The sequence below is a fragment of the Dermacentor silvarum genome, chromosome 11, assembly GCF_013339745.2.
Source record: "Dermacentor silvarum isolate Dsil-2018 chromosome 11, BIME_Dsil_1.4, whole genome shotgun sequence".
Classification (NCBI taxonomy): Eukaryota; Metazoa; Arthropoda; class Arachnida; order Ixodida; family Ixodidae; genus Dermacentor; species Dermacentor silvarum.
This window is the reverse complement of record NC_051164.1, coordinates 87771575-87795784: the sequence shown is the minus strand read 5'-3', so window position 1 is coordinate 87795784 and position 24210 is coordinate 87771575. Positions and strand designations below refer to the sequence as shown.

Here is a 24210-nt window from a genome sequence, read left to right as displayed (position 1 = left end):
CTCCCGATTTTTTCTCGGTGTTTCTTCTGGCACTGGTGATTCTTCTTCCAGTTTCCGAAAGAAGGATCATTTTCATTTGGGCCCGTCTCGCATCCCGCGCAAAAATTACTCAAGACAACGTAATCTAAACAAAGACCAGTAAACAGTTCGATCACGGCGCCGACGCCGATGTGAGAGGTGTGTCCGCGGGTCATCCACGACCCATCGTACGACACCGTGATGTTCCCGGGGTTGTTGAGGCACAATTCACCGTAAAGTTTGCGAACCGAGCGCGCGCACTCGCTTGTCACGTTTCGGGCAGCACGATCGGCGGCGGGAGTCAGCTTTTCCTTGACGTAGCGTTGCCACGTCTTCGTGTGAAGTCCGCGACGGCTAATGTTCATCGTGGAAAACACATCATTGAGGGCTGTTTGCCGGTTTCCCGTTGCTTGCATTGCTCGAGCAGCGAGAACGTTCACAACGAACGGGTTCGATTTCTGTTCACCGCGGATGCGCGGCGAGCTCCACGTCGACGTAACATCACCACAGTTCCCGCACATAAGAATTAACTTGACAGAGAGTCCATATTCGTGCTCACCTCTGATGATTTTCATATCCCCGCCACTGCATTCGTTGCAATTCATTCGCGCAAGCAGAATGTTCACCGCATCTAAACTTACTATAGTAAACACGGTCCCATCAAGCGGCTCAACGGGTTCAGCTGCGGCATCGGTGTTATCAGTCAGGAGATAACGCTTCCTTTCCGTCGCGGGAGTGGACGACAGCTGCTGAAGCTTTTCTTTGGTTCTTTTTTTGCTCTCTTCCACTTCTGCGGGCTTCAGAAACTTCGTATCGTGACGAACGCGACCTTCGACACCTTCGCACGGCGACGGGCTTGTTAGGCCTAGGCCTACATCGGCGGTGTCAGAGGGGGACGCGACGACTTCGACGTCCGGATGTGTTGCGCTACGCTTCTTGAAGTTGTTGATAAGTGCACGTCGCACCTTCTTTGCACCGAACGTATTCTTCGTATGGAATTTCTTACGGGCCATCGCGTAGCACGGTGTCAATTCACTTGTCAATGACTCGACGCTCGGACAAGATGGCGCACACCCGACCGCGCGGATGAGCGCATGCAGACGACGAGAAAGGAATCCCGCCAATCGTATGCCGAGCACAGGTCACGTGCGCTAAACAGCCAATAAGGGGCCGCGCTGGGACTTTTTTTCGGCGCGGTACTTTGAGAAAGCCAATGGCAGCATGGTACCGGAGTTGGCGCGAATTTCAAGACGAAAGATCACCCTTTCAAATGACACCAAAATGTCCGCGATACGATGCGTGAAACGGCAACTGCGCTTCGCGAAAAAAGTACCATTTTTGAGATAACTTCGGTTGTAATTCTGCAGGTATCGACTAAATAAAGTGATGTTGTGGCTAAGATATTGATTCAAGGGTGAAGAAACTTAGTGTAGTTGGGGGAAAATACCTGCAGATTTCAAAAATTTCATTTTCCAAAAGTCGATTTTTTTGCGATTTTTTCGTCCCAAAGAGCCGTGTCCCCCCTTAAGATAATGGAGCATGAGGCTTCCTAAAGAAGTTAGACTTTAAAGGAGTTCTGGTTGAATCACACTGCCAATAATACCATATTTATTTGATGATAAGGCGGTCACGATTATAAGGTAAGGGTGCCCAGTTGGGGGACCTGAGAAAAAGAACTTAAGTATGCACACTAATATAAGGAGACATAGAGTAGCCAATGGATTATTCAGACTCAGCAGGGAGTGCCCTAAAGACCAAATAATTGGAAGACCCCGAAATAATTGGTGCAGCTTATATATACGAATTTCACCTTGAGGTGCGACTTCACGATAGTGCAAATTTCGCTTTTTGGTGTGGCTTCACGGCAGCGCAGTGCAGTGCACGCTGCCGTGAAGCCACACCAAAAGGCAAAATTCGAATATAGCCCACACCTTGCCTTTGCTAGGGTGGCTAGAATTGGGAGGTGTGAAGAGCAGAGAGTGTTTCCCTTGCTCGGAAGTGTCGCCTTATGCGATCCCTCCGCTAGGGCGAGATAGGGCGCGGTGAGCAAGGCGTGGAGATGGCATGTGTGCCGCAGTTGATTCACAGTTTTGGTGGCGTTCCACGTGGCTTTACAAGTTCCCTCGTGTTAGTGTGCCTCATCAAGAATGGCGTCAACTAAAATGAAAAGAACTCAGCGACAGTGTTTTGTGCCAGGATGTAATTCAGGCTACAAATTGTGCACGGAAAAAGTGTCACTTTTCCGTGCGCCGGCATGCAAAGACAATTTAGCAGCTTGGGAGCGGGCTATCCCAAGGGCCGACATACTTTTACAGGAGATTTAAGCTGTCTGTGAAGCACATTTTGATGTAAGGTAAGTGATTTGAACCCATTTAAGCGTGTTTATGACTTAACTACTGCCAGCACTATTACTTAAAGCGCAATCCCACTGCGGTGGGATCGTGCATGCCCACAAGCTTGGCGCCACAAGTTTTCACACCTCCCAACTCTAGCCCCCCTACATTTATGGTTAAATTTTTCAAATTCTCGGTTCAGGTTATATGCACAAAACTATTATACTACCTGACCTGACAAGGCTTATTAATTGCCACAACTTGCCCTGTCGTCTAAAACCTGGATCGCCAGAAATGTGGCACTGCTGCTGCCATACTGAAATAGTAACTGAACCTATCATCTTCGCTATAGCGTGGAGGGTGACTTCGAGGTTAAGGATTCTGGAACGAAACTTCGCTATATACTCAAATAAATACGGTAAATCTTTAACAAAAGCTCCACATCAGGCACTGTTCAGAATGTGCATGCACAAAAAAATGTAACCTTTAATTAAGTATACCTAGAACTATTTTACCTAACGCTGTTAAAAAAGAACTGTTCTAGAAATGTTACGCGAAAACTTCACTACTTCTCTAAAATGTAAAGTGCACTTGACAAACATAGCTATGCTGACAGCAATGCTGGCAACCATATGCTTAGCCATGTTTTTCTGTACGACATTACACGGCTACTGATTTTTTCAGTTCTTTCTTAAAGTTGTGTGTCCTGACACCAACATTTTGCGCCAGACAATTTTGCGAGACTTCTTTGTTGCAAAGTCAGCATAATTCCGAGATTACCCACTCTGTGCACAGTTGTGAAGCACGGTGGGGCACGACCACGACAAGACAGGCGCAGGAAACGTTGCAGTGAACAAGAGATATAGGACACTTCTGTGTACAATCGAGTTGTGGGCAGCAGCAAGCATAAATATGACCGAGCAGTGCCCGAACTGTTCTATATGTCATTACACCAATATCATATTTACGAACAAGAGTAAATTTAACACAAACAAAAATGAATTTTTCAGTTGTATCTCAAGCACTGTGGCAACAAGATTACCCTTTTCATTTGTCAAGGAAGATCACCGAACTCACTTCGCCAAAAGCTCCATTAAACTATCCCAGAAGAAGGAAGATGCACTTGATGTTACAGGGTTGTAAAAAAATTATGGGGTTTTACATGCCAAAACCACGATCTGATTATAAGGCACGGCGTAGTGGACGACTTCAGAAAATTTAGACCACCTGGGGTTCTTCAACGTGTACCGAAATCTAAGTACACGGGTGTTTGCTCATTTCGCCCCCATCGAAATGCACCTGCCGTGGCCAGGATTTGAGCACGAGGTCGCAGGATCAAATCCCGGCCACGGTGCACGTTGAAGAACCCCAGGTGGCCCAAATTTTACGGAGTGCCGCACTACGGCGTGCCTCATAATCAGATCGTGGGTTTGGCATGTAAAACTCCATAATTCTTTTACAACCCTGTAGCATCAAGTGCAGTTTATTATTGGTGCCCGTGTGACATGGTTATGAGACAGCTTGCACGTCAGAAAGCTTTCAAGGGATAAAAAATTAGGTTTTCACCTGAACACATTTCTTTCGTAGGTTTTTTCCTGTGTTACGCACTGCTTTAAGCTGAAGAAGAACCTCCATGGCCTCGTTCTCATGTACTGTGATGCCAGCAGCAACACCTCTATCAGGAAGGACACGTTCCAGACCATCTCTGTCTCCATTTTCTTGTGCCTGCATAAGGTGCAAATAAATGAATAAAGCAGCAGTAGTTTTAGGGGAAGGGGTAATCTTCTATAAAACTGTATATGGTAGTATAACTCACTGGTAAGCTGAGTGCACTCTCAATGAGGCCCTAAACCGTCTTTACTTGAAGCTGAGCAACACACTGACATAAGTGCAATGCCTTCCAAGGAATAATATGAATCTTTTTCCTAAGAAATGTTGGATAGGACCTTATTTGAGAGAGAGAGAGCGAGAAGCTCTTTATTGCAAGGCAAAGATTTTTTCCGGCATTCATATGACTGCTGAGATGCTTCTCTGTACAGGCAGGGGTGTAGAAGATTACAATTTCCAGAGGAGTGGAAAAACACAAAAATTGGAGGACGCTTAAGCTTAGCCTTTAAGAGTAGAACGTGATAGCGTTATCGGGACCCGTTCGCATCGCATCGTTCGCATCCGGCAAGTAGGCTTCATTCACTGCAACACTGAATGTGGGAAAGCCAGCTTACAAAGACCAAGCCTTACACTGATCCCCTTCACTTTTAAACACAAATGCATTGCTGGGAAGATGTTTTTCCAGGGGCAATATATGTGGTCTTGTATTAAAATATGAAGGCCCTAGCACCTTTTTTTTTATTATCTTATTAATTGTTTGCTATTGCCCCGACGCGCGCGCGTGTCCAAAGTGCATTAGCAGGCGAAGTCCAAATTTGACCTGCCATGGATGCGAGCACCATCTGGATATCATTTTCGCAAGTACGCGAGCATGCGGCTGTAGGTCTGGTCGAAATGCTGGAAAAGGGGTTTGTGTTTGAGTTTCCTCGTAGCAGAATTATGTTTTCTTATGCATTCAAATTACAATCTGACACCGAATGGTAAACAATCCGATGGCGAATCCGACGCCGAATGGTAAAGTCGTACTTTACCATTTTTCTGACAGATTTCACTGTGAGAAATTCAATTTTTGTTCATCAAAACCTGCACCACGTCGGAGGGCCTGCACGGTCGAGGTGGTTGGGGTAGTTGGGGATGATTTTCTTTGCCACCGAACCGGCATCGCACGCCGACGCCGGTCACTGACGCCGGATTTTTTGCAACACAGGGCCCTTAACGCTATCGCAATAAAAAGGAAAATACTTCCCTATTCATCGAGTGAACCTTGTTTAAAGCTTTCCAAGAAGGTCAATTTCTGAGATGTATCAGAACGATAAATTCAAGGCCTGCTACTGTTTTGAAGGACAGGGCATAAGTCCTAAGGTGCCACATAACTTTCACAGAGCATGACAAATCATGTCCAGTTGGCACAAAAGACAAAATCTCTCATCCTTACATGAATGTAGGTTAGCATAAGCAGTGCTTATTTTCCCTATCCCACCTCAACTGAATGTTTCCTATTAGAAAAAAAAAAGCTGATTGCAATGCTCTGCCTAGTGATCCTTTCTTTCTCGGCTAGCACAATCTCTATTACAAAGTTCTATAGAGTTTCCTATAACAAATCTAGTGATTTTTATAAGGAACTCTATGGTGCTAACCACTATGCTACCGCACAGCTTTGGTGCTTGGTAAATCACACAGGGTTTCGCGAGCCATGCAGACTCTGGGAGCAGTGCTGTTTGTGCATGCATTCTGGAGGCTACAAGAGGCAACACTTTTAAGGTCAAAGATGAAGTTGTGTGCACCGCAAGGACATGATAGTAATGTTTTAATTATAATAGAAACTCTGCAGATTATTCATTCTAATACCCATCTAGAATCTTCCTTCTTCCAAGGGCTCGCACCATAATATGGGAAGCAAACAATCCCGATTCTCAGCCATAAAATTTCTGAATGACTCCCCAGCTTATAATTAAAACTGCCACATGCCTAACAAGTTTCAAATGACTGCTAAAAATGCAGATCTTGTAATTCATATTACAAATTACTGTTCTTTGGTCCCTCTCAACATTTTGTAGTTCCTGGTGCTTTTTGAATTCACTATTTGCTTTTTCGCGCTCTTAATGATAATTCAGTACTTCACCACTCTGTTCAGCTGCTATTCTAATTATGTTTTAAGAGTCATTATAATGAGAGGTCTCAATACAGTGCTTCCTTCTGGGACCTGTTTTTGCATATTTGTTACCATCCACTGTACCACATTTGAAACCAATAAATTGAAATTGATGTATAGTTGTTCTTGAAAAGAAGAAAGTGGTGTCTGCTGCTAGAGCATGTTGTCACAGTAAATGAGTTGAGAGCCAGAGGCATCACAAAGATCTGTCAACGTTTCTTTTTTTCTTTCTTTCTAGTGAGCACTCTGAAAGGCAAGTTTGTAATTCCCTACAGTCAAATGGTGACAATGAGCCCTTACTTGGCTGAACTTTCCAAGTGTGCCTTTTCCTTCACATGGTAGTGCTGGTGTTGGTGGGCAAGCTGCAGAAATTGAGGCAGACAAGTGGCACCGCACTGAATTTTCACACAGAAAAACACTACGACCAATCACAACTGAACTGAGCGCACTTCCATTAACTAAACCCCAATCAAACAAACTTTTTTCCCTTAATTCAATCTACACACAAAAGCCCTTGTCAACAGTAATGGATTTCTATGGGCTGTGCCTTTTATTATGTTGACCACGAAAATGACATACATCAGATAATTCGATCTTGGCTGACATATGCACATGGACTTGCACCTGGTGGCAGATGAAAAGTCAGTGAGAGAAAAATGTGGAGGAGTGTAATGCTGGGAGTACTATACTTGCGGAATAACACGCAACAGGGAATTTTTTTAATAAAACGCTGAATAAGTGAAGTTACTCAAGAGTGCTATGCCACATCGCTATGTGTCTGTTCCCTAAAAGTGGTATAGGAACTCAGATCTAAGCGTAATAGCCAAAATTATGCTAATGTAACACAAACTTGAGACGAGAGAAAGAAAATCATGCATACTAATTAGCCCTAAATTGATATGCTTCATTCTGTGGGTATAGCACAGTACCGGCCTACTTCATCCGGATGTTTTTGTTTCTAAGTGCAGATGGGCACTGATTACCATACCGTGGATTTATTGGGCAAACAACAATGAGACAGTGAATTAGGACATCTTCTTATCTTTCCTTTTATTCCAATCTGCCCCATAATTAGACAGATCCTTCTGCTCCGATCAAGATTGAATTACCTGAACGTCAACTGTACATCAATTGCAAAAGCTGTTTCGGTGGCCTCACTCAGAGGTCCTAAGGCAATCAAAAACCCTTCTCGCACATCACATTTGCACTATGTATTTCATAGACAAGCAGCCAAGTATCCCGTCATGAAAATGTAGTTATGCTGCTGTGAACTTTAAGTGCAGGCAAATGGGATGACTATCAATCAATCAATAGATTTTAGTTCAGCATCAAGGACACTGGGTATCTTCAGGCAAGAAGCTATTTATCGAACTTGAGAGGGTCTGCCCTCCCAAACATTGGTAAACAGAGTGCACAAAAAATACAAGATAAGCAAAACGAAAACTGAAACAAGACCAAGTAGAATTCAGCTGTCTCAACTTCTAAAAATCCTCACAAATTCTCCTTGAGTAGCCTGTGCAATCGATGCCTGCTTTCAAGTGTTACCAGTTTCAAGTGTTACCAGTGCACATGCTCAAGCTTTCTCAAGACAATACTCATGGAGGCCAGACCCTCCATAAGCCTGGTCCAAAAGGTTATGATTAAAACTAGTGGATAATAGTGAAGATGAAGCAGAGATGTGTTGGTCTGTGTTTTTTGTTGTTTTCAATACCTCTGCTAAACCATATCAACTAGCAATGAATGCTTAGTATTACCAATTGCCAACCTCCATCGTCACAATCACAGGCAATATATCTTTTAAGTGCACAAATAGAAAGTAATTTTCTGTACATGTGCATGCTTCTTTTGTTTGCTAGATGTTGTGTTCGCATTATGCAGTAAAATCTTGGTGATACAAATTACTCTGGACCTTAAAGGGACACTAAAGGCAAATACTAAGTCAATGTGGACGGTTGAAAGACCATTCGGGAAACCTCAGAGCGCTTGTTTTGTGTCAAGAAAAAATTTTGTTTAAGAGAAAATTGAGTCTGAAGGGACCACCATACCTTTAGCGCAATTAAAATTGCCCAGCCCCTAGCGGGGAGCGGTGACGTTGCATACGCCATCACCGCCCTTTACTGCTAATGGTGAGTAAAACAGCGCCCGACAGATGGAGCTACGGTTTCCTGTGCAAAACGGAAAAGCTCGGCCATGGAGAAACCAAGCCATGACAGAGCATCAGATTCGCCGCTGCCGCTGCGATTGGTCAAGTGGCGTGGACCATTCGAGAATCCCACCACATCACATGGACATGGCATTCTCTGCTTTCAGTTTGTGCAAGTTTCGCGAGCCAGCAAAACCAGCACGGCACTACGCGATATCGAAACTACTGAAGCACAGAAGCACAGGGGGCGCAGAGTGGGGAAAACGAAACCTTTCATGCCTACGTCATTGTTTCAGTTACATGCCAGCATCGTTATCAAGGATAACGTCAATGAGTTCTTTTTTCTAAAAATTGAACAGAACTGGACGAGTAGCTTTTTCTTTTGTCTTATAACACAATACAATCGTCTTTTTATTACGAATGGTTGAGTACTGGTGACAGAATTATAATGAGGAATGCCTTCATCACAGGGCTAGTACTTGAAAGCCCCAGGGGAGTCTCTAATCGTGTCCTGCATTTGCCTCAATTTATCGATCACTAAAGCTGTGTTTGCGATAATATTGCCGCCTTAGACATTCTCGACCACTTATCTATCACTTTAGCAGGAATTAATATTTGCCTTTAGTGTCCCTTTAAAACAATATTCACATCATCTGAAATTCGCATGGTTTGTAACAAACCAGAATCACAGCGCCAAAAAGCATGCAAGATATTCTTGTTTATGGTGATTACTTTTGCTTGAAGAAGTCATTGGTGGCTTTCTAGCAGAGTTCTATGTAAGAAATTACATTTAAATAATTACTTGTAAATCAATTACATTTATGGTAATTTTGTGATTCAACAATTACTTTGTTTACTTGGTAACGCTAACTGTAATTCAATTACTTTTTCAGTAACCAATAACATGTAAATAGCTACCTTAGTGACGAAATGAGCTGTAACAAGGGACACAGACTTAAGCGCTTGAGAGCTAGGAAAAGAGAGAGAAATGGAGAATCTGTGGGTTGATAACGATGGCCAATTTAGACGTTCATGCCAAGAAATCACCTATGAACAAATTTTCAAGTTTTTCACTGGTACTACTGTGAGCGCCTTCCCCTAGCCCCAGCAACATTGAAGCAATGCACTTCATAGAGGACTCGGGCTTGAGCAACGCAGCATTGAGTCACCACTGCACAATGTTTGTATGTTACAACACCTCCCTTCTCTCAAGCGTGCACACTAAGCAAATTTCTAGTGTCTCTGCTGTTGCCTTCACAAAAAAATGAAAAATTCAGGGAAGCAGACTGACGAAAATAGTGAAAAGCAATTAGGGAAGATAAAGAATATGTGAAGGGCTGTGGAGGACGCCCCGAAAGAGCCAGGCCAGCTCATTTTAATTACTGTTTTTGTGGAATGTAAACATAAGTTGGGAGGGAAGTAACATAAGACCAACTGATAATTTTTTATTAATTGCTGAATTGCCTTCACAGGATAGTAATTGGTCACTGCATTCAATTACAATTTTCAATGCAGTAATTATAATCGGTTACTTGAGTACAGTCTGCTTTCTGGACCTGTACTTACTTAACGGCATCAACCCAAAAAGTATTAATGGACTCTGCATCAACTAAACACTTCTAAAATGCATAAAAAACAAAGGATATTAAATTTTGTGCTAATTTATTCAGCAATTGAGAACTGCTTAAATGTGCAGGTCTCTGCCAGGATCATGGAACACTAAGACCTCATGCGCTGACTCTGAGAGGAATGAATGCGCAGCTCTAAGAGGTCTCACGGGGCTCAGAAATTTGTATCATGCATCGCGGCTGGGTAGAACTAGGTAGAAAGCATGAGTCAACCCAAAACTGAACTCATTGTACTTGGTGTACTTTGGCTGCGACTTTCCCAAAATTGTTATCCTGAAATTCCGATCAACCATCCTCATATTATCAAGATTCAACTGTAGTAATATTGTGCTATAGAGCTTATAACTGATTTCATGTATACTTATGTTTAAGCATAGGCCATCTTCTGTGTTTCTAAAACTTTATGCTGCTTTATTGTGTCATTGCATACTGTGCAAACATATTCATTGTGATTTTTTTTACAGTGGCCTTTTTCTCTTACCTGTTGCAAATTTTTCAGCTCTTGCCTTGTGTTCTGCTTTTGTACAGTCAACCGCTAAAGTTTACGGGATGCGGTTTCCCCTGCAATAATTTAATGAATCGCTGTGTAGGTGGCAAAGGCTACTACATGCTGGAACATTTAATTTGAGGCTGTGTGATCACGCTTCGTGAGAATTCAGCTTCTTGGCAGATCCTGTGTCCCATAAACTTTTGTGGTCGACAGTACATTCAGCATTATAAGTATACAACTCCCTTCTGTAACATTCTCAGGGAGTGTGAAGATACCATTGATATTTGTATCAAGCTAAAAAACATACCATGACAAAATTGAGGAGAAGCCTGCTGCTTTGATAAACCTTTCTTGCCTTGCATATGCACAGGCAAGCACTGTGAAGGCATAGCAGTCCTCTTGAGCCTCTTGCGACAAGGTGTCCACACATGTGGGTCTGCATAACGCAAAAGGAACGTTCAGAATACGGTTCTTTATCAGTGGCAACAGACCCACTTCCTAATTTGCAAGTGTGCTTCTCTGCATTGCATATTTGCCAGTACTAATCATGGTTCAAATAAAGGCAAAGCGCTAGCCGCAGTTCTTTATGTTATTGTTTATACCTTGCATTCTTCCCCAAATATTTAGGTTGTTTTCACTGCAGTACCAAACGCCTTCTTTTAATTCCATCCAAATCTTGGCCAATCCCCTATAGTGGGTATGAACCATCAACGAAAGCCCCGCCCCCCCCCCCCCAAAAAAAAAAAAAAAAAAAAAGAACAAGACAGACAAGACAAACATGCTGGAACTTGTCTCTTGTGCATGGTTTCATCACAAAAGCCACGTCTACATTTTTATAGTCAAAGACAGGCGAACTGTGCACCTACATGCTGACTGTGGAAATGAAAACACTGCCATTAGCTTGGCAAACTGCCTCGCAGGAAAGCTAGCTTTACAATTACGAAACTTGCATCTAGTCAATGAAAGTCCAATCCGTTACATTGCAAATATTGTGCCATTCATGTGTTTCTGTGCAATAACCATAAACAATGACACCATCAATTAAAACACTGCTTTCCAAACTGTGATTCTGCAATGGCCCAGTGTCTATAGAGTTCTGCCACTACGCTAGAAGCAGCAGGCTCAATTCCTAGCCACTGCGGCTACATTCTGATGCAGGAATAATGCAAAGATGCTTGAGTACCGTGTTTTGGGTGCATGTGAAAGAACCACAAGTGGTCAAAATTAATCTGGAGCTCCTCACTGCTGTATCTCTCATAGCTGATGAGTTACATAGGAATGTTAAACTGCAGAACTTTATCAAATTTTTATGCCAGTGACCCCTAGCAGTGGCGTAGCCAGAAATTTTGTTCGGGGGGGGCTGAGGTTGCAGCGCGGCCTCCTCCTTATAGAATTTGTCGAGGGATCAAATACATGAATAATAACTGCATTGCCAATGCCATTGTATGTTAGATGCTGCAAACGAATTATTGAACGCTACGCACTGTCAAGTAAAATATGTATTTTTTCAGAAAAGAATACATTCGTATGTCCTAAAAATTCTGGCAGAAATAACTGATATCAATGCGGCTGCGTTTTTTTTTTTTTTTTGTCTATTTAATAAGGAAAGAAAACATCACACGGACATTAGAACTATATCAGTTCGAAACCAGCAAAGCAGTGTATACAGCTGATATGAAGAACGTAAAGGCCATTTAATGAATAAGTTGAGGACAAATATTTTGATGAATCTTCGTCATTCAAGAACCTTATTTACATTTTTGCACATATGCAACGGCCAGGAAAAAACCTCAATGACGCTGTCCCTCGTTGCAATAGATTGCGCAGGAGCAGCTGTTACCGGTCGTGTATTGTAATTACACCGAGATGATACTCGCAACAGTGAGTACAAATAAAAAGTAGGAGAGAGAGAAGTCATAAGGGAAAGGCAGGGAGGTTAACCATGCTGAGCCCGGTAGGCTACCCTGCACGGGGGAAGGGCGAGAAGGGATTGAAAGATAAGGAAGAGAGAATTTCACAGTTCACACGTTGCACATTTACAGTTAAGCGTTCATCGCTGAGTTTCGTCACAGGCGGTAATACAGGCTTGTGCACTTCAAAAAACACAGCAGCGCCTTTGTAGCCCTGCACATAGGCCACGCGCCCAAGATCTTTTCCTCCGTAAAAGGCCTGTCGTCTAAGTGCCCCAAAGCCGTCCGAAGGGCAATCCTCTCATCTTCGTATCTGTGGAAGTCACATAAAAGTAGGAGTTCCGCAAAATGTACATTAGAAATGCGAAGATAGAATGTAATATACAAATGCGAAGATAGAACTCGCTAAGGGCAACAAAGAGTCGCTAGGAACAAAGTTCACTGCTTGTATACCGAACACCTCGCAAGAAGATATTTAAATGTTCGTCTAAGTCTCCAATAAATCTACGTATTTAAGCAAACGTCACTGTATATTATGCGTCAAACAAGACAAATAAACAAGTTGCGGAGTCAGACATAGTAAACTTTGCGCACAGAAAGACAGATGATCTTGGCAAGAACAAAACCATGATCGCGCAGACATCGTGATATGTACTCGGGCCATGCAGCGGTCGCCACAGCACCATACAGGTAGAATAATAGATGAATAATGCAGAAATCAGTACGAAAATGTGTAATTTAACTGCCTGCACAGCGGCAACAATTATTCTGCACCCAAAATTAAAGGAGGGTTTTGCTTCGTTTCAAAAAAGAAATAAAAGCAGGTAGCTAAAAAGGAAAGAAAAGGACAAACGAAAGCCACAGATTATGCGGCAAGTTGAACTACCCAATATCCCAGTGTGTTTTTGGCAAACGCATCGTGGGCCGGGCTTTCAATGAGCAAGGTCGGTCAAAATTGGTTATTGATGTCCTCGTAATTTTCGTATTCGCATGATCGATAATTTTGATCATGATGCTAACTGCTAGAATAAACGGCTAAAATTTCTGCAGTTTTAAAAGCTAGCGAATTGCGAGCTTATGGACCTGAAGGAATAGAGCTTTTTACTTGCATTTATTTTTGCTGCTTCGCTATCTAAAGGACAAACTTCTCTCGGCGGGGAAGTTGAGCGAAGCGGTCAATGACTTCGGACAGGTTGATGCCGACGTCTCTGTGGGTGTATAGAAGCACCAATCTAACCATGCGTTCCACATACATTGTAGAGCGCAAGTAGTTTTTTTAATAAACTCTCGTTAAAAAATATTCTCTCTGCGCTGGCAGTGGTCACTGGAAGGGTGACTAGAATCTGGAACAGTTTGTACACATTTACATAGAACCTGCAGTCGCAATGAGAGATGGGCATCTATTCCGGTGCTAAAACCTAAAACACTCCCTCGATGTCCTTGGCATCCTTGCTTAGGTACTTTGCACAAACATTAGGCTGTTCGATTCCGGCGATGTCCATCGTTTCGTCAGCAAATACGGAGAAGCAGCCTGCTTTTGCAACTAGGCTTTCTTTGATAATTTCGTCTCAAATTTCTATAATTTGGTTTTGTGCATCTGGGCTTAAATACGAGGCATTACTGGGGCAACTTTCCAAATGGTTCTTCAGATATGTATCTCCCCAATCAGCTCGCATGCGAAGAAGCGCTTTGAAAATACCTGTATTTTCCGGGGGGGGGGGGGGGGGGGGGGCTATGCTTGAATCTATAGGGCCACTGTCCCTGTGGCCAACGAGAGCCAGAACTTGTAGCCCGCAACACGAATTTCCTCAATAATAGGCCATTTCCTTTCTCCTGTTTTCTCAAATTTTACTTTGCCTGCCCTGGTCCAGCTGATCGATCACATTGGGCACGCGTCCTGAAAATGTTTGGAGAAAATTATCAGCTGCTAGCTCAAAGTCACGGTAATATTTAGTATTTTTGTGTGTGTGGAAGATTGCGAGCGCGTGCATTCATTTCTGGAACGGCTTGGACACGAGGGCTCGAGTGCACGCATGTTGGTCCAAGTTTATAACAGCATTAACCCCATAAAGTTCCATACTTGAAAATATTTTAAAGCGCGCCTTTGGAAATGTCAGTGCACCTTTCGCGTCAAAAGTTTATGAGAACTTAACACCCATAAAATTTCGGAATTGAAATCTATGCTCTCCGTAGATTCCGCGGCCGCTTCGAGATGCCGCAACGCGCCCGCTCGCTATCGAAAAGCCATTGAAAGTTTGTGCTCGGATGGGGCTCCTTGCGTTACGTGACCCGAGGTGCCACGAAATCCACCACAGGTGCCACGAAATCCAGCCCGAGTTCGCAATGTTCGTGCCGAAATGTCTTTCGAGCGTGAAAAAGACATTGTAGACAGAATAAGAATGATTGAACATAGCTCGCCTACACGAACATGTCGCAGCCTACGACACTAGGATACCTGAACAATTGAACATTCTGCACTCAAGAACGAATTATGGTCAATAAATTCTTCGACATACACTTCCGGCTTTACTCAATAACCTCGCCTTACGAGAAATAGACCTTCTGTCCTTATGCAGCCTGCACAACTACTTTCAGTCAAACTAATCCTTGTTGTTTAATGAGTTTGTTCATATGCTATACTGTATGACTTTTCCTCCCTTTATTTGCTTTAGTTTATGCTTCACTGAATATACTGCTATGTTAAGTTTTTTTTCTATTTTTTTCTGTTTTCGTATAATAAGACTTTTTTATGTAATCTATAATGCTCATGTATAAATTCAATAATTCCTTGTTAATGCAGACTACTTGTTTTTCTAATTGTTGAAGTGTATTACTACCTGTCTCGTATACACATTTTTTTTAATTGACACCTTCCCATCTGCTTACTCACATGTGAGCGCCCGACGCCCTCTGTTGCCTTTGATGGGTTTTTGGGCTGGTCAAGTTGCCTGCGTGCAACTTTTTATCCAGAACCCCACATTCTTTTCATGGGAAGTAAATTATTATTATTATTATTATTATTATTATTATTATTATTATTATTATTATTATTATTATTATTATTATTCCCGGCGTCGGTGGTAGTTTTGGTCGGCGGTGCATGCCGGCACGAAAAAATTTCGGGGGGGGCTGAAGCCCCATCAGCCCCCCCCCTGGCTACGCGCCTGACCCCTAGGGAGGGTCTTTCCAATGTGCCTGTAAAACACTAGAACATGCGACAGCTTTCATAGATCGGCCTCAAGAAAACACAGTTTGGTGCACTTTCCCATGGCATACCATATCAGAATCAGATTTTATTCTCGCAAGATTTAGGAAGGACCCCAGACAAAAAGCTAGTCACTAGCTTGACTGGGTCTGAGGCCTGTGGTTGAATGGCATCGAACAAGAGAGGCAGGAAATAACAAAAATAAATAACAGCGAAATGAAATTTACCCACAAGTGGAATATCGTGTTACATAGTATTTTCATGCACATAAGTACTAAAAAATGAGAAAGCACAGGAACGCTATCTATGCTGCGAGTGTGTCATGCCCAGCAGGTTTCTAACCCAGCTGATGACTTCGTTTATTTATCTGTTAACACAAGTTTAGCTCCAGGTATGGTTTATGCTGTGAATTAAGACAGTCATAACAGCAGTTCAGTAAATGGAATGGAGAAAGCATGAGTACCAAAACGAGTTTCTTTTACATCTTTTGTTGATGCCCACTTTCATCAAAATTTATTAATGCGAAAGCATTATATGTTCCATGAGGCAGAAATGCCGGCGTTGTCCTCAACGAGTGCTACCAAAAATCATCCTTAGCGTGGATTAAGGTTGGTACACATTAGAACAAGGTGGATTAAGGTTGGTACTAATTAGAGCAAGGTGGATTAAGGTGGACTAATGTAGAGTTGTTTGTTTATGGACCATAATGCCTAAAGGTCTGAAAGCACATCACATAGGAGGGGGAATGAAAACAGGATTGACAACGGAATGCATACAGGGACACAGTAATACAGTGTGAATACTAATTAAAATGGTAAATGACAGAAAACAAAATGTTTACATACAAGTGAGAAAATTCATACTTATTGAACCTTGTTACATCAAAACAAGTACAAGATGCATCAACTGAACTGAAGACGGCTGGATTAGCGTGGCAATACAGGCAGGTAAAAGATTCCATTAGGCAATCGAAAGTGCAAAAAAAAAGAGAATTCGTAACAAATGGTTTCAGCAAAGATAGCATAAACCTCTGTGCATGATCGACGTGAGATTAAGTATATGGGGCATGGTGAATACTTCATGCAAATGAATTACGAATTTGGTAAGTGGTGTTAAATATTGCCACCTGTAGGTAGTGGGTCGAGAGCAAGAGTAGGTCGAGCCCAAAAGAACAAAGACCACGCATGTCTTCCCTGCTCGAGAACCCAGCCCCAACAGACACGTTTTCCAGGAGCCAGCTGCTCTGCGGTTTATTAAAACCCAAGAGTACTTCTGAAGGCTCGTGACAATATTGTCAAAAGCAAGCGAAATGGATTACTAGGACTGGTTTAGTCAGCATACTGTTACGCTGGTATCATAAGAGCATGTTTCAAGTCTTCCAGTATGCTGCAGGAATCTAAAGTTTGTTGAATTATTAGAGGACGTGGGACTTGTGCCTGTGTGAACTCCAAATGATCATCGAAGGATTTCGCTGCTGATCTTGTCAGGCGCATTCGTGATGCTGAAATGCTACTTTTAGTTTGTTGCCCGAGAGAGAACACTCTTTGTGTTCCTGGATATGGCTGTGACTGTTATTGCTCATGAGCACACCTTCACAAGTTCGAATGGTTGCAAAAATAACCGCCGAGACAGCAGTAGCACCAATTTTCTCAAGCAGTGAAATAGAAATGCCATGATGCGCCACAAGACAAACAACTGGCTGGGAGTTTGTGGCGTGATCGCAACGCAGATTGGCTGCAGGGGATTAGTTTTGCTGCAGCAATTCATACCATTGCACAGACAAGACTCAGCTGTAAGTATGAAGTTGAAGGTTCTATCCAATGGTCTCAATTCATATATGCGCGCAGCAACTCACCGGCTCGTGTTGCGAGCTTCTTGTTGCCAGGCCGCGCTTACAAAAACAAACTCGCGACAAGGGCACGTCGTTGACAATGCGCGTTCACGTAAACGCGCTTACCCACGTTGCTCCAGAAGAAGTCGCCAGCGACAAAGTGCGCGCTGCAAACTCTCATTGCCGGCGTTACCGGCTTACAGATGCGAAGTCTGGCGCACCATTCTTCCTTCTTGGCCGCATCCGGCGGGAACGAATGAAGGCTGGTTTCCCCGTTCACGGCACGGTTCGTGCAATGCGGAACGCTGCAGATGCGATTGCTATTAAACTTTCTCATCTTCCTTTGAGTGAAAGCTGAACAAGGACGAGGTATGCGAACACACAAACCAAAAATAATTCGTCAACACGTGCGATCCAGCATACGCGAACGATCCGGCACGTTTCGCGTTCGGTAGGTCTGCTGCGGTGCTCGATCCTCTCTCAGTAGCTGCTGCAACTGTTGTTCAGATGGCGCCACCGCACTGACCGCACCGCGAACCGAATAAACCCAGCAGTTCGCTGGAAATTTTGTAACGAATGCGTGGTACTGAATTACCAGCATGTTTGTACTCAACGTGTTCAAAAGGGCACTGCTAGTGTACCGTCGAATGATCGGGCTATGGTCCCTAATCGGGCTGAACGGCGCAGTCACAGCACAGCGTCGCTCACGGGGCGGGAAGACCGAATGGCGGGAAATTTGACAGATGAAATGAGCGTTGCTGACAGAGTGTCCTCCGTCGTCTCTTCGATTAGTCGTCCCGGACTGTTCGAGGTGCTGCTATCAGCCAATTGACGAGCGCTGGCGTACGCAGCTTGTCAGACAGACATGAGCATGCAGTGTGCGATGACAACTCAAACAGACTTGGTGCCACTAGCGATAGGCAGGCGGCACCCTGGTGCACCAAAATTTCGGGGGAGGAGGAGTTGGGGGGGGGGGGGGTTATCGTGACCAGTTTGAGTCTACAGTCTGCATTATTTATCTGTAGTTAAGTCTACAAATTTATGAATAATTGAGGCAATTGTAAGGCTGAGGTTATACACCACCAAGTACGAATAACATAAAACACTCGAAAGGTGCGCAAAATAATAAAAAAGAAAGAAACGTGCTAGTATAACTCTTATGCAGAAACAGCCTAAAATAAAAGTCGCAGTTTTTTGCATCGGTTGCGATAAGCATCGGTTGCGATGCTTATCGCAAGCTAGTAGACAGCAATACGAAGTAAGGCGAGTAGCTTTATCGGCCGTATAAACTCGTAAACGTTCGCTTACTAATTGAATTGCCAGACACGTTCCCACGCGCGCACAAGCAAACATGAACTCATCTCACTCGATGACCGCGCACACTCGCTGTCAAAACGCTGGAGTGAGAAAGCGCGGCCGCAGCAGCGAGCAGATTTATCTTTGTACTGCATCTCGCTTCAACGCCAGCTAAGCGGCCAGAATACAGCGCACACGAAGCTATCAGCATTCGGTGCACTCTGTCCCCATCGCAAATTGCTTTCAATGTAGTACCCGCGCGGCCGGGCCATTCACAGTCGCAGTCGAATGTACAGAATGTATGGCGGCCGCGGCATACGCTATCGCCTCCGGAACATCACGGCGACGACCATGGCAGAAATGCGCCTGGAGTGTCAAATACGCGTAGTTGCTATCGCAATAAAATGAAATTGACTGACGAATTCAGTAGTAACACATGTCAATAGAATAAATTCATGTCAGTGTTGTAATGGTGCAACATGTCTAAACCTGATATAGTTTCTTTTTTTTTTCCTTTTTTTTTGTGGATTCGACAAAGTCGTTATCAACATATCTAGGATAGGTCGTGATTACGGAATCCAATACGATGGTCAAACCTGTAAGAGGTTTTATTCGTTTTTTAAAGGTTATAAGAGAATATAATACTGCAACGATAGGTTGACTATCTCCGAACGAAGATGAAATAATTCATGTATTTGGCAGAGGAATTAATGAATAACGTTGGGTACGTCAAACACATAGCCGTCACCCGCCCCGTCGCCGGAACTGCGGCGTTCGATATTCTCGCCGGTTTCTTCTCAAAACCAAGATGCCAGCGACGTTGATGATGATGATGATGATGATGATGATGATGATGATGATGATGATGCCTCAATCAATTCCAATTTGTTGGTAGCAACGGCCAACGCCGCCGGCGTACTTTCGTCGTCGTCGTTCCTTTTTTCTTTTTCTTTAAGGGAAAATAAGCGTGAAACCGCTCTCCCCTAACGGACACCGGCGTGATAGGACCGGACGGGGGTGATGACAGCTGTGTGAATCAAGCCTAATCCTGCTTTTGGTGCACATCAAAGAACCCTACATATGTGGTCAAAAATAATCCGGAGACCTCCACTACGGCGTCCCCCCGCTGTGTGGATTGCCTATAAGTGCGAGGACACAAAAGTACCCCCCCTCCTTTTTTCTATTTAATTGCACAACTTTTAACAATATTTTTTGAAAAAATGACGGCATAAAGAAACAATATGCTTCCCATCGTCAGTAGTATTTTTAACTTTTTTCTGATGCAAAAAAAGAAAAAGAAAAAAGCTCCCGCGCTAAAGCTACCTCTGCATGGCCAAACATACGAAGAACACACTGCAAATATAATTCCGGGGGGGGGGGGGGGGGGGGGAATCGTCCGCGTTGCGCTCAGTCAATTTCACAAAGAGAGAGAGAGAGAGAGAGAGAGAAGGTTTTAACATGCGGTGCCCAACGTAAACCACTTAAGAGTGTAGCGTACATCTCCAGCGAAGCACTAATCAAGCCGTCCAAGACGTTCAACCGTCGTATACTTTGCTGCCTTTACTTCAATAAGTCAGCTTGACGAAGATTTGTGTTTCGTGGTTAGTCTTCACGTTTATGGGCTTCATCCTTTTCACACGTGTAACGCGCGCTCTGATATCACTTATTCTTAACGAACAAGGCAAGCGCCTGTCTGGTGCTCAATTGCCCTGTCGTTCCGCGGCGAAAGGCCATTGGCTTCTCCCGACCTGCGGTTACCTGGGGCATACCTGCAAGGGGGGGGGGGGGGGGGGTATTCTCTAGAGTCCACCTAGAGGACTGTCCATTTCAGCTGTCGCTGATTGGCTGCAGCTGTACGAGCGAGGAGACTGGCTGGGGGCTCTCCCCTCACTGTTGCAGCTGCAGCCAATCAGCAGCGGCCCAAGTGGACAGTCCACCAGGTGAACTTTTGCAGAATACCCTACCTGGTGTTGAGTCCAGTCACTCTGCTATGGTGGGCCTTCAGCGCCCCAGCGTCTAGACGTTGTGGCGGAGAAGTGCGAATGAGGCGATATAACATGCCTTAAAAGCGCGTATAGATCTTTTAACAATAATTACTATTGTATGAAACGTCCCAGCGCGGCCATGAAATTACTTACTGTGGAACTCTCACGGCTATCACACCTCCTCCGACATCCTATGATATTGATTCTCGTATTTTCATTAAATGTGCTCCGAAACAAAATTTTTCTTTATTTTTTTGTTTTGAAAATGCTTTATTTTGTGGTTAACGAGCCATTTTCTCTTGAAAGTTTCGTAATGATTCTTTAAATCAGATAAGCGCGTATTTGCGTTTTGACGCTCAATCCACCATATACAAGCTACATTATAATTTTAAGATGGCATCAAGGTTAAAGAGCTCTATGAGTACACGACCAACGATTTTCTACGAAATTTAAAACCATACAAATGGCTCGAGTCGCCATCCTTTACAATTAGGCGCCTGACATCTTTCTTTCTTTCTTTCTCAAAGTATTGTAATATTTTATGATCATGTTACCTTTTTGCACACTTGCAGCAACCAAAATATGAATGACCATTGATCCCAAACCATGAAAAACTACTACATATGCTGCATGAGTCATGTATTTATATCACTGCTCCTATGTGTAGGCTTCAAAAGTGTTGCACCAGAAAAGCATAATAGCGATGCACTACGCCAGGTAAACGCGTAGACTTGCTGGTGAACTAATTTCTGATCTTAGTCTTGGCTTTTGTTTTCCTGTGTGTCCAACATTTCTTTCGAAGCATTATGTATAAGTCTTTACAGAAGTCATTGGATCGGAAAGGATTAGTTGCAGACATGATAAACAAAGAGTTTGCTTAATGGCCATTCGATGCTTTCTTTCTCTAGCGCGAGGTCACAGCTAGTTTATATAGATGTAGTCGGCTGCTTTTCAATTCGGAAAAGTTCAAAAACACGCGCACTATTAGCTTAAATTCAAACGCAAACAGGTTGGAAACGACTGTAAAGAACGCGTTACTATGTTTACAGGCTCACCTGTATCCGTACATGGCTTAATTCAGGCTTCGAAATGCACATTTGGGACAAAATCATGGTCACGAACCGAGACAGAGCGATTACGCGCAACAGGAGTTCCAGTCAGAGTTTCCTTGAATTGCACAATATTTTTAGCACACGCAGAAAAAAGAATGAAAATAAAAAAATGAGGACAACTTCTAGAAAACAACACAGATTGTGCCCGTTATTCTTTTAAATATTTTGCTATTCATGAAATACCAACTCACCCAAGATCTACGCTTGTTCGGGTTTTAACTTGTGCTGATAGCACGTTGAAGAATGCGAGTTAACCCGGGTAAAAATATTTTCATTAACACGGCGCCATCCACAGCAGCAGGGTCTCTCATCGTTCTGTACAATAGATGCGTAAATGTATCCAAAACTAGTAAAAACCTAACTTGAACGAATTTCAACACTGCAATTCATTTGTTCGCGTGGTCGCTCATTCAAACGAAACGTAAGCGAGGGGGAGATGTAATGGATTGTTCACTGGACTTGGTATTTTGTTCAACTGTTGTTCAATCGAGGGGCACTATACGGTAAAAGGTTGTAGTAATTTATACACAGCGTTCTTTCTTTCTTTTTTTTTTTCGCTGTAGCATGCCAGCGCTGCGCGGAATTTGAAAAACAAAACAAAACAAAAACAGACATGAATACGTGGATAGATGTTATGCGTGTCTCCTTTGAAACGACATAATAGGTCTATATATATACTCCTGTATAGATACTGTCACTGCGACATGCTAGTAATATAAAATATACTCTGGGTTTTGCGCTATTCCCACACTGTAAGCATGTGTTCTCAAACATTTTGATCTGACCTCGAACAGACTGCACCTTCAAATTATCCTAAAGCTATTCTTTTTTGATTTTATCATTTCTTGGATGTCTCCAGGCTTTGTATGTGATATATATGTGCTGCCCCTGGCGGTGATTCAAGAAACCGCTTCCATAGGACAGCGACCTTACAAAATCCTATAATGTGCGATGTTTCTGCATGAAAGGTTATCATTTTCTAGTTAAATGCAGTAAAAAGTTGCTTCGGTCGTCTTTTTTTCTATCTGTGAGCGCGACGCGAAAAAAACAAGCCCGCGTCGTTGCAGACGTGCTGTAGTGCTCATTGTACCGTTGGAGCGGACATGTAACGACCTGTAGCAAGTGTTACGTGCTAGTTACCGGCAGTATAAGTTGCGAATAAGCTTATCTGAGCGCGACTTATAAGCTCTTCATTTGAACCAGATCATCGGTCAGCACGTAATTGCGGTTATCTCGGCGTGTTACCGTTATCCGCTCGTGCGCTTCGTTTTTGGCGCCATGCTGCCCACGGGCAGTTTCACGGCGGACCGTTCGCGGCGGGGGTGAGTGGTGACATTTTTTTTTTTCTCTCTTCTTGCAATCAGCGGGCGTTAAGAAGTTGAAATTTGGCCATTGAACTATGGGCACTTAATTGCTTGCTGAATTGTCAAATGCCGCGAAACTGTTAGCTCGCGGCAGGCGGTAAAATTGAGCAACAGGACGGCTTGTCCGCATGACTTGTCCGCTAACTACGCAGTCGTGCGATTCGGGAACCACGGCCGGAAAACTTCTACGGCGTGACTGCCTGACGCAATCATTTGACAGTCATTTGAAAAGAAATAATGCCGGAAGGAATTCCACGTGCAGGCTTTGGTGCGACTGTTTATTTGCGACGTTGTTCCGCGTTTAAGCTCGCTTTTTATTGAATAACGATGCAGTGATATAAGCTGGGAGGTGCGACGGAGCTTTTCCTCCAGGTTTTCGATCGCGCAGTACGTATCGTGCATGTGTGTTTACGTAAACTTAAGATTAGTTGTCCACACTTACAGTAACGATTAACGTTGCCTATTACCATCGTGACGGTTTTGTGAGTAGCTCTGTTCCAGCGCTGAATTTGCTACCGTCTGTTCTCAAGCAAGAGGTGATGCAAACGACGACCGTTCGGTTTTTTTAGTCGCTCTGACATGCTTCGAGGTTCGTTGGAGGTCGGTACCGCCTTTTCAATTGTCTGGATCGCGTGTGTTGGAACTGACGATTCTTTCCGTGCTTTCATGAGCAAAGATTACTTGTGTGGGAATATGAGAGAACACCGAACTTATTTTGTGCAACGAATACCCATGATCTGCGGATGCGAATTTGACATGTTGAACAAGTAGCTTTACCGTTGGCCGTTTAGTCTCATCAAATACTTTCGTGCGGGGAATGTGCGTCTAGCCGCTGTTTTCTGATGTTCGTTTAACGTTGACCGATTAAGAGTCGTGATGCGGTCTAGTTGGAGCCAGATGCCGGCCCGGCGCTTTTTTTTTTTTTTTTTTTTTTTCCTTCGCTGTCATGTTTTTAGACTGGGTTTTGTGCAAACGTCACCTGTTCGGGTATTCAGATTTGATTATGTCACCGCTTCTGTTTCCATGTTCGTTGGAGGTCGATACCTCCTGTTCACTCATATAGTAAATTACGTGCATATAGCAAATTACCTGCGCATGTTTAACTGAAGTCCATGTATTCACCGGCCCATTACAC

At 43.5% G+C, this 24210-nt stretch overlaps 2 protein-coding genes across 7 annotated transcripts in view; one reads left to right on the top strand and one right to left on the bottom strand.

Moving 5' to 3' along the window:
• Positions 1-24210, bottom strand: part of LOC119432728 (uncharacterized) — a 127840-nt gene that overhangs the window by 32752 nt on the left and 70878 nt on the right. The window contains exons 1-4 of one of the 5 annotated variants that reach the window (XM_049658440.1): positions 17445-17858; positions 10680-10808; positions 6412-6473; positions 3918-4076 (exon numbers count right to left, since the gene is read on the bottom strand). In XM_049658440.1, the coding sequence (XP_049514397.1) occupies positions 3918-4076; positions 6412-6473; positions 10680-10808; positions 17445-17655 (561 nt within the window). In that variant the 5' untranslated portion in view covers positions 17656-17858. Of the gene's footprint in view, positions 1-3917; positions 4077-6411; positions 6474-10679; positions 10809-17444; positions 17860-24210 lie in introns of those variants that run through there. The other 4 variants (XM_049658443.1, XM_049658444.1, XM_049658442.1 and 1 more) reach the window with 4 other exon arrangements.
• LOC119433843 (probable RNA-binding protein 46) overlaps positions 22797-24210 on the top strand; it is a 58078-nt gene continuing 56664 nt past the window's right edge. For both annotated transcript variants that reach the window (XM_037701110.2, XM_037701109.2), the window contains exon 1: positions 22797-23033. In XM_037701110.2, coding sequence (XP_037557038.1) covers positions 22990-23033 — 44 coding nt within the window. In that variant the 5' untranslated portion in view covers positions 22797-22989. The remainder of the gene's footprint in view (positions 23034-24210) is intronic.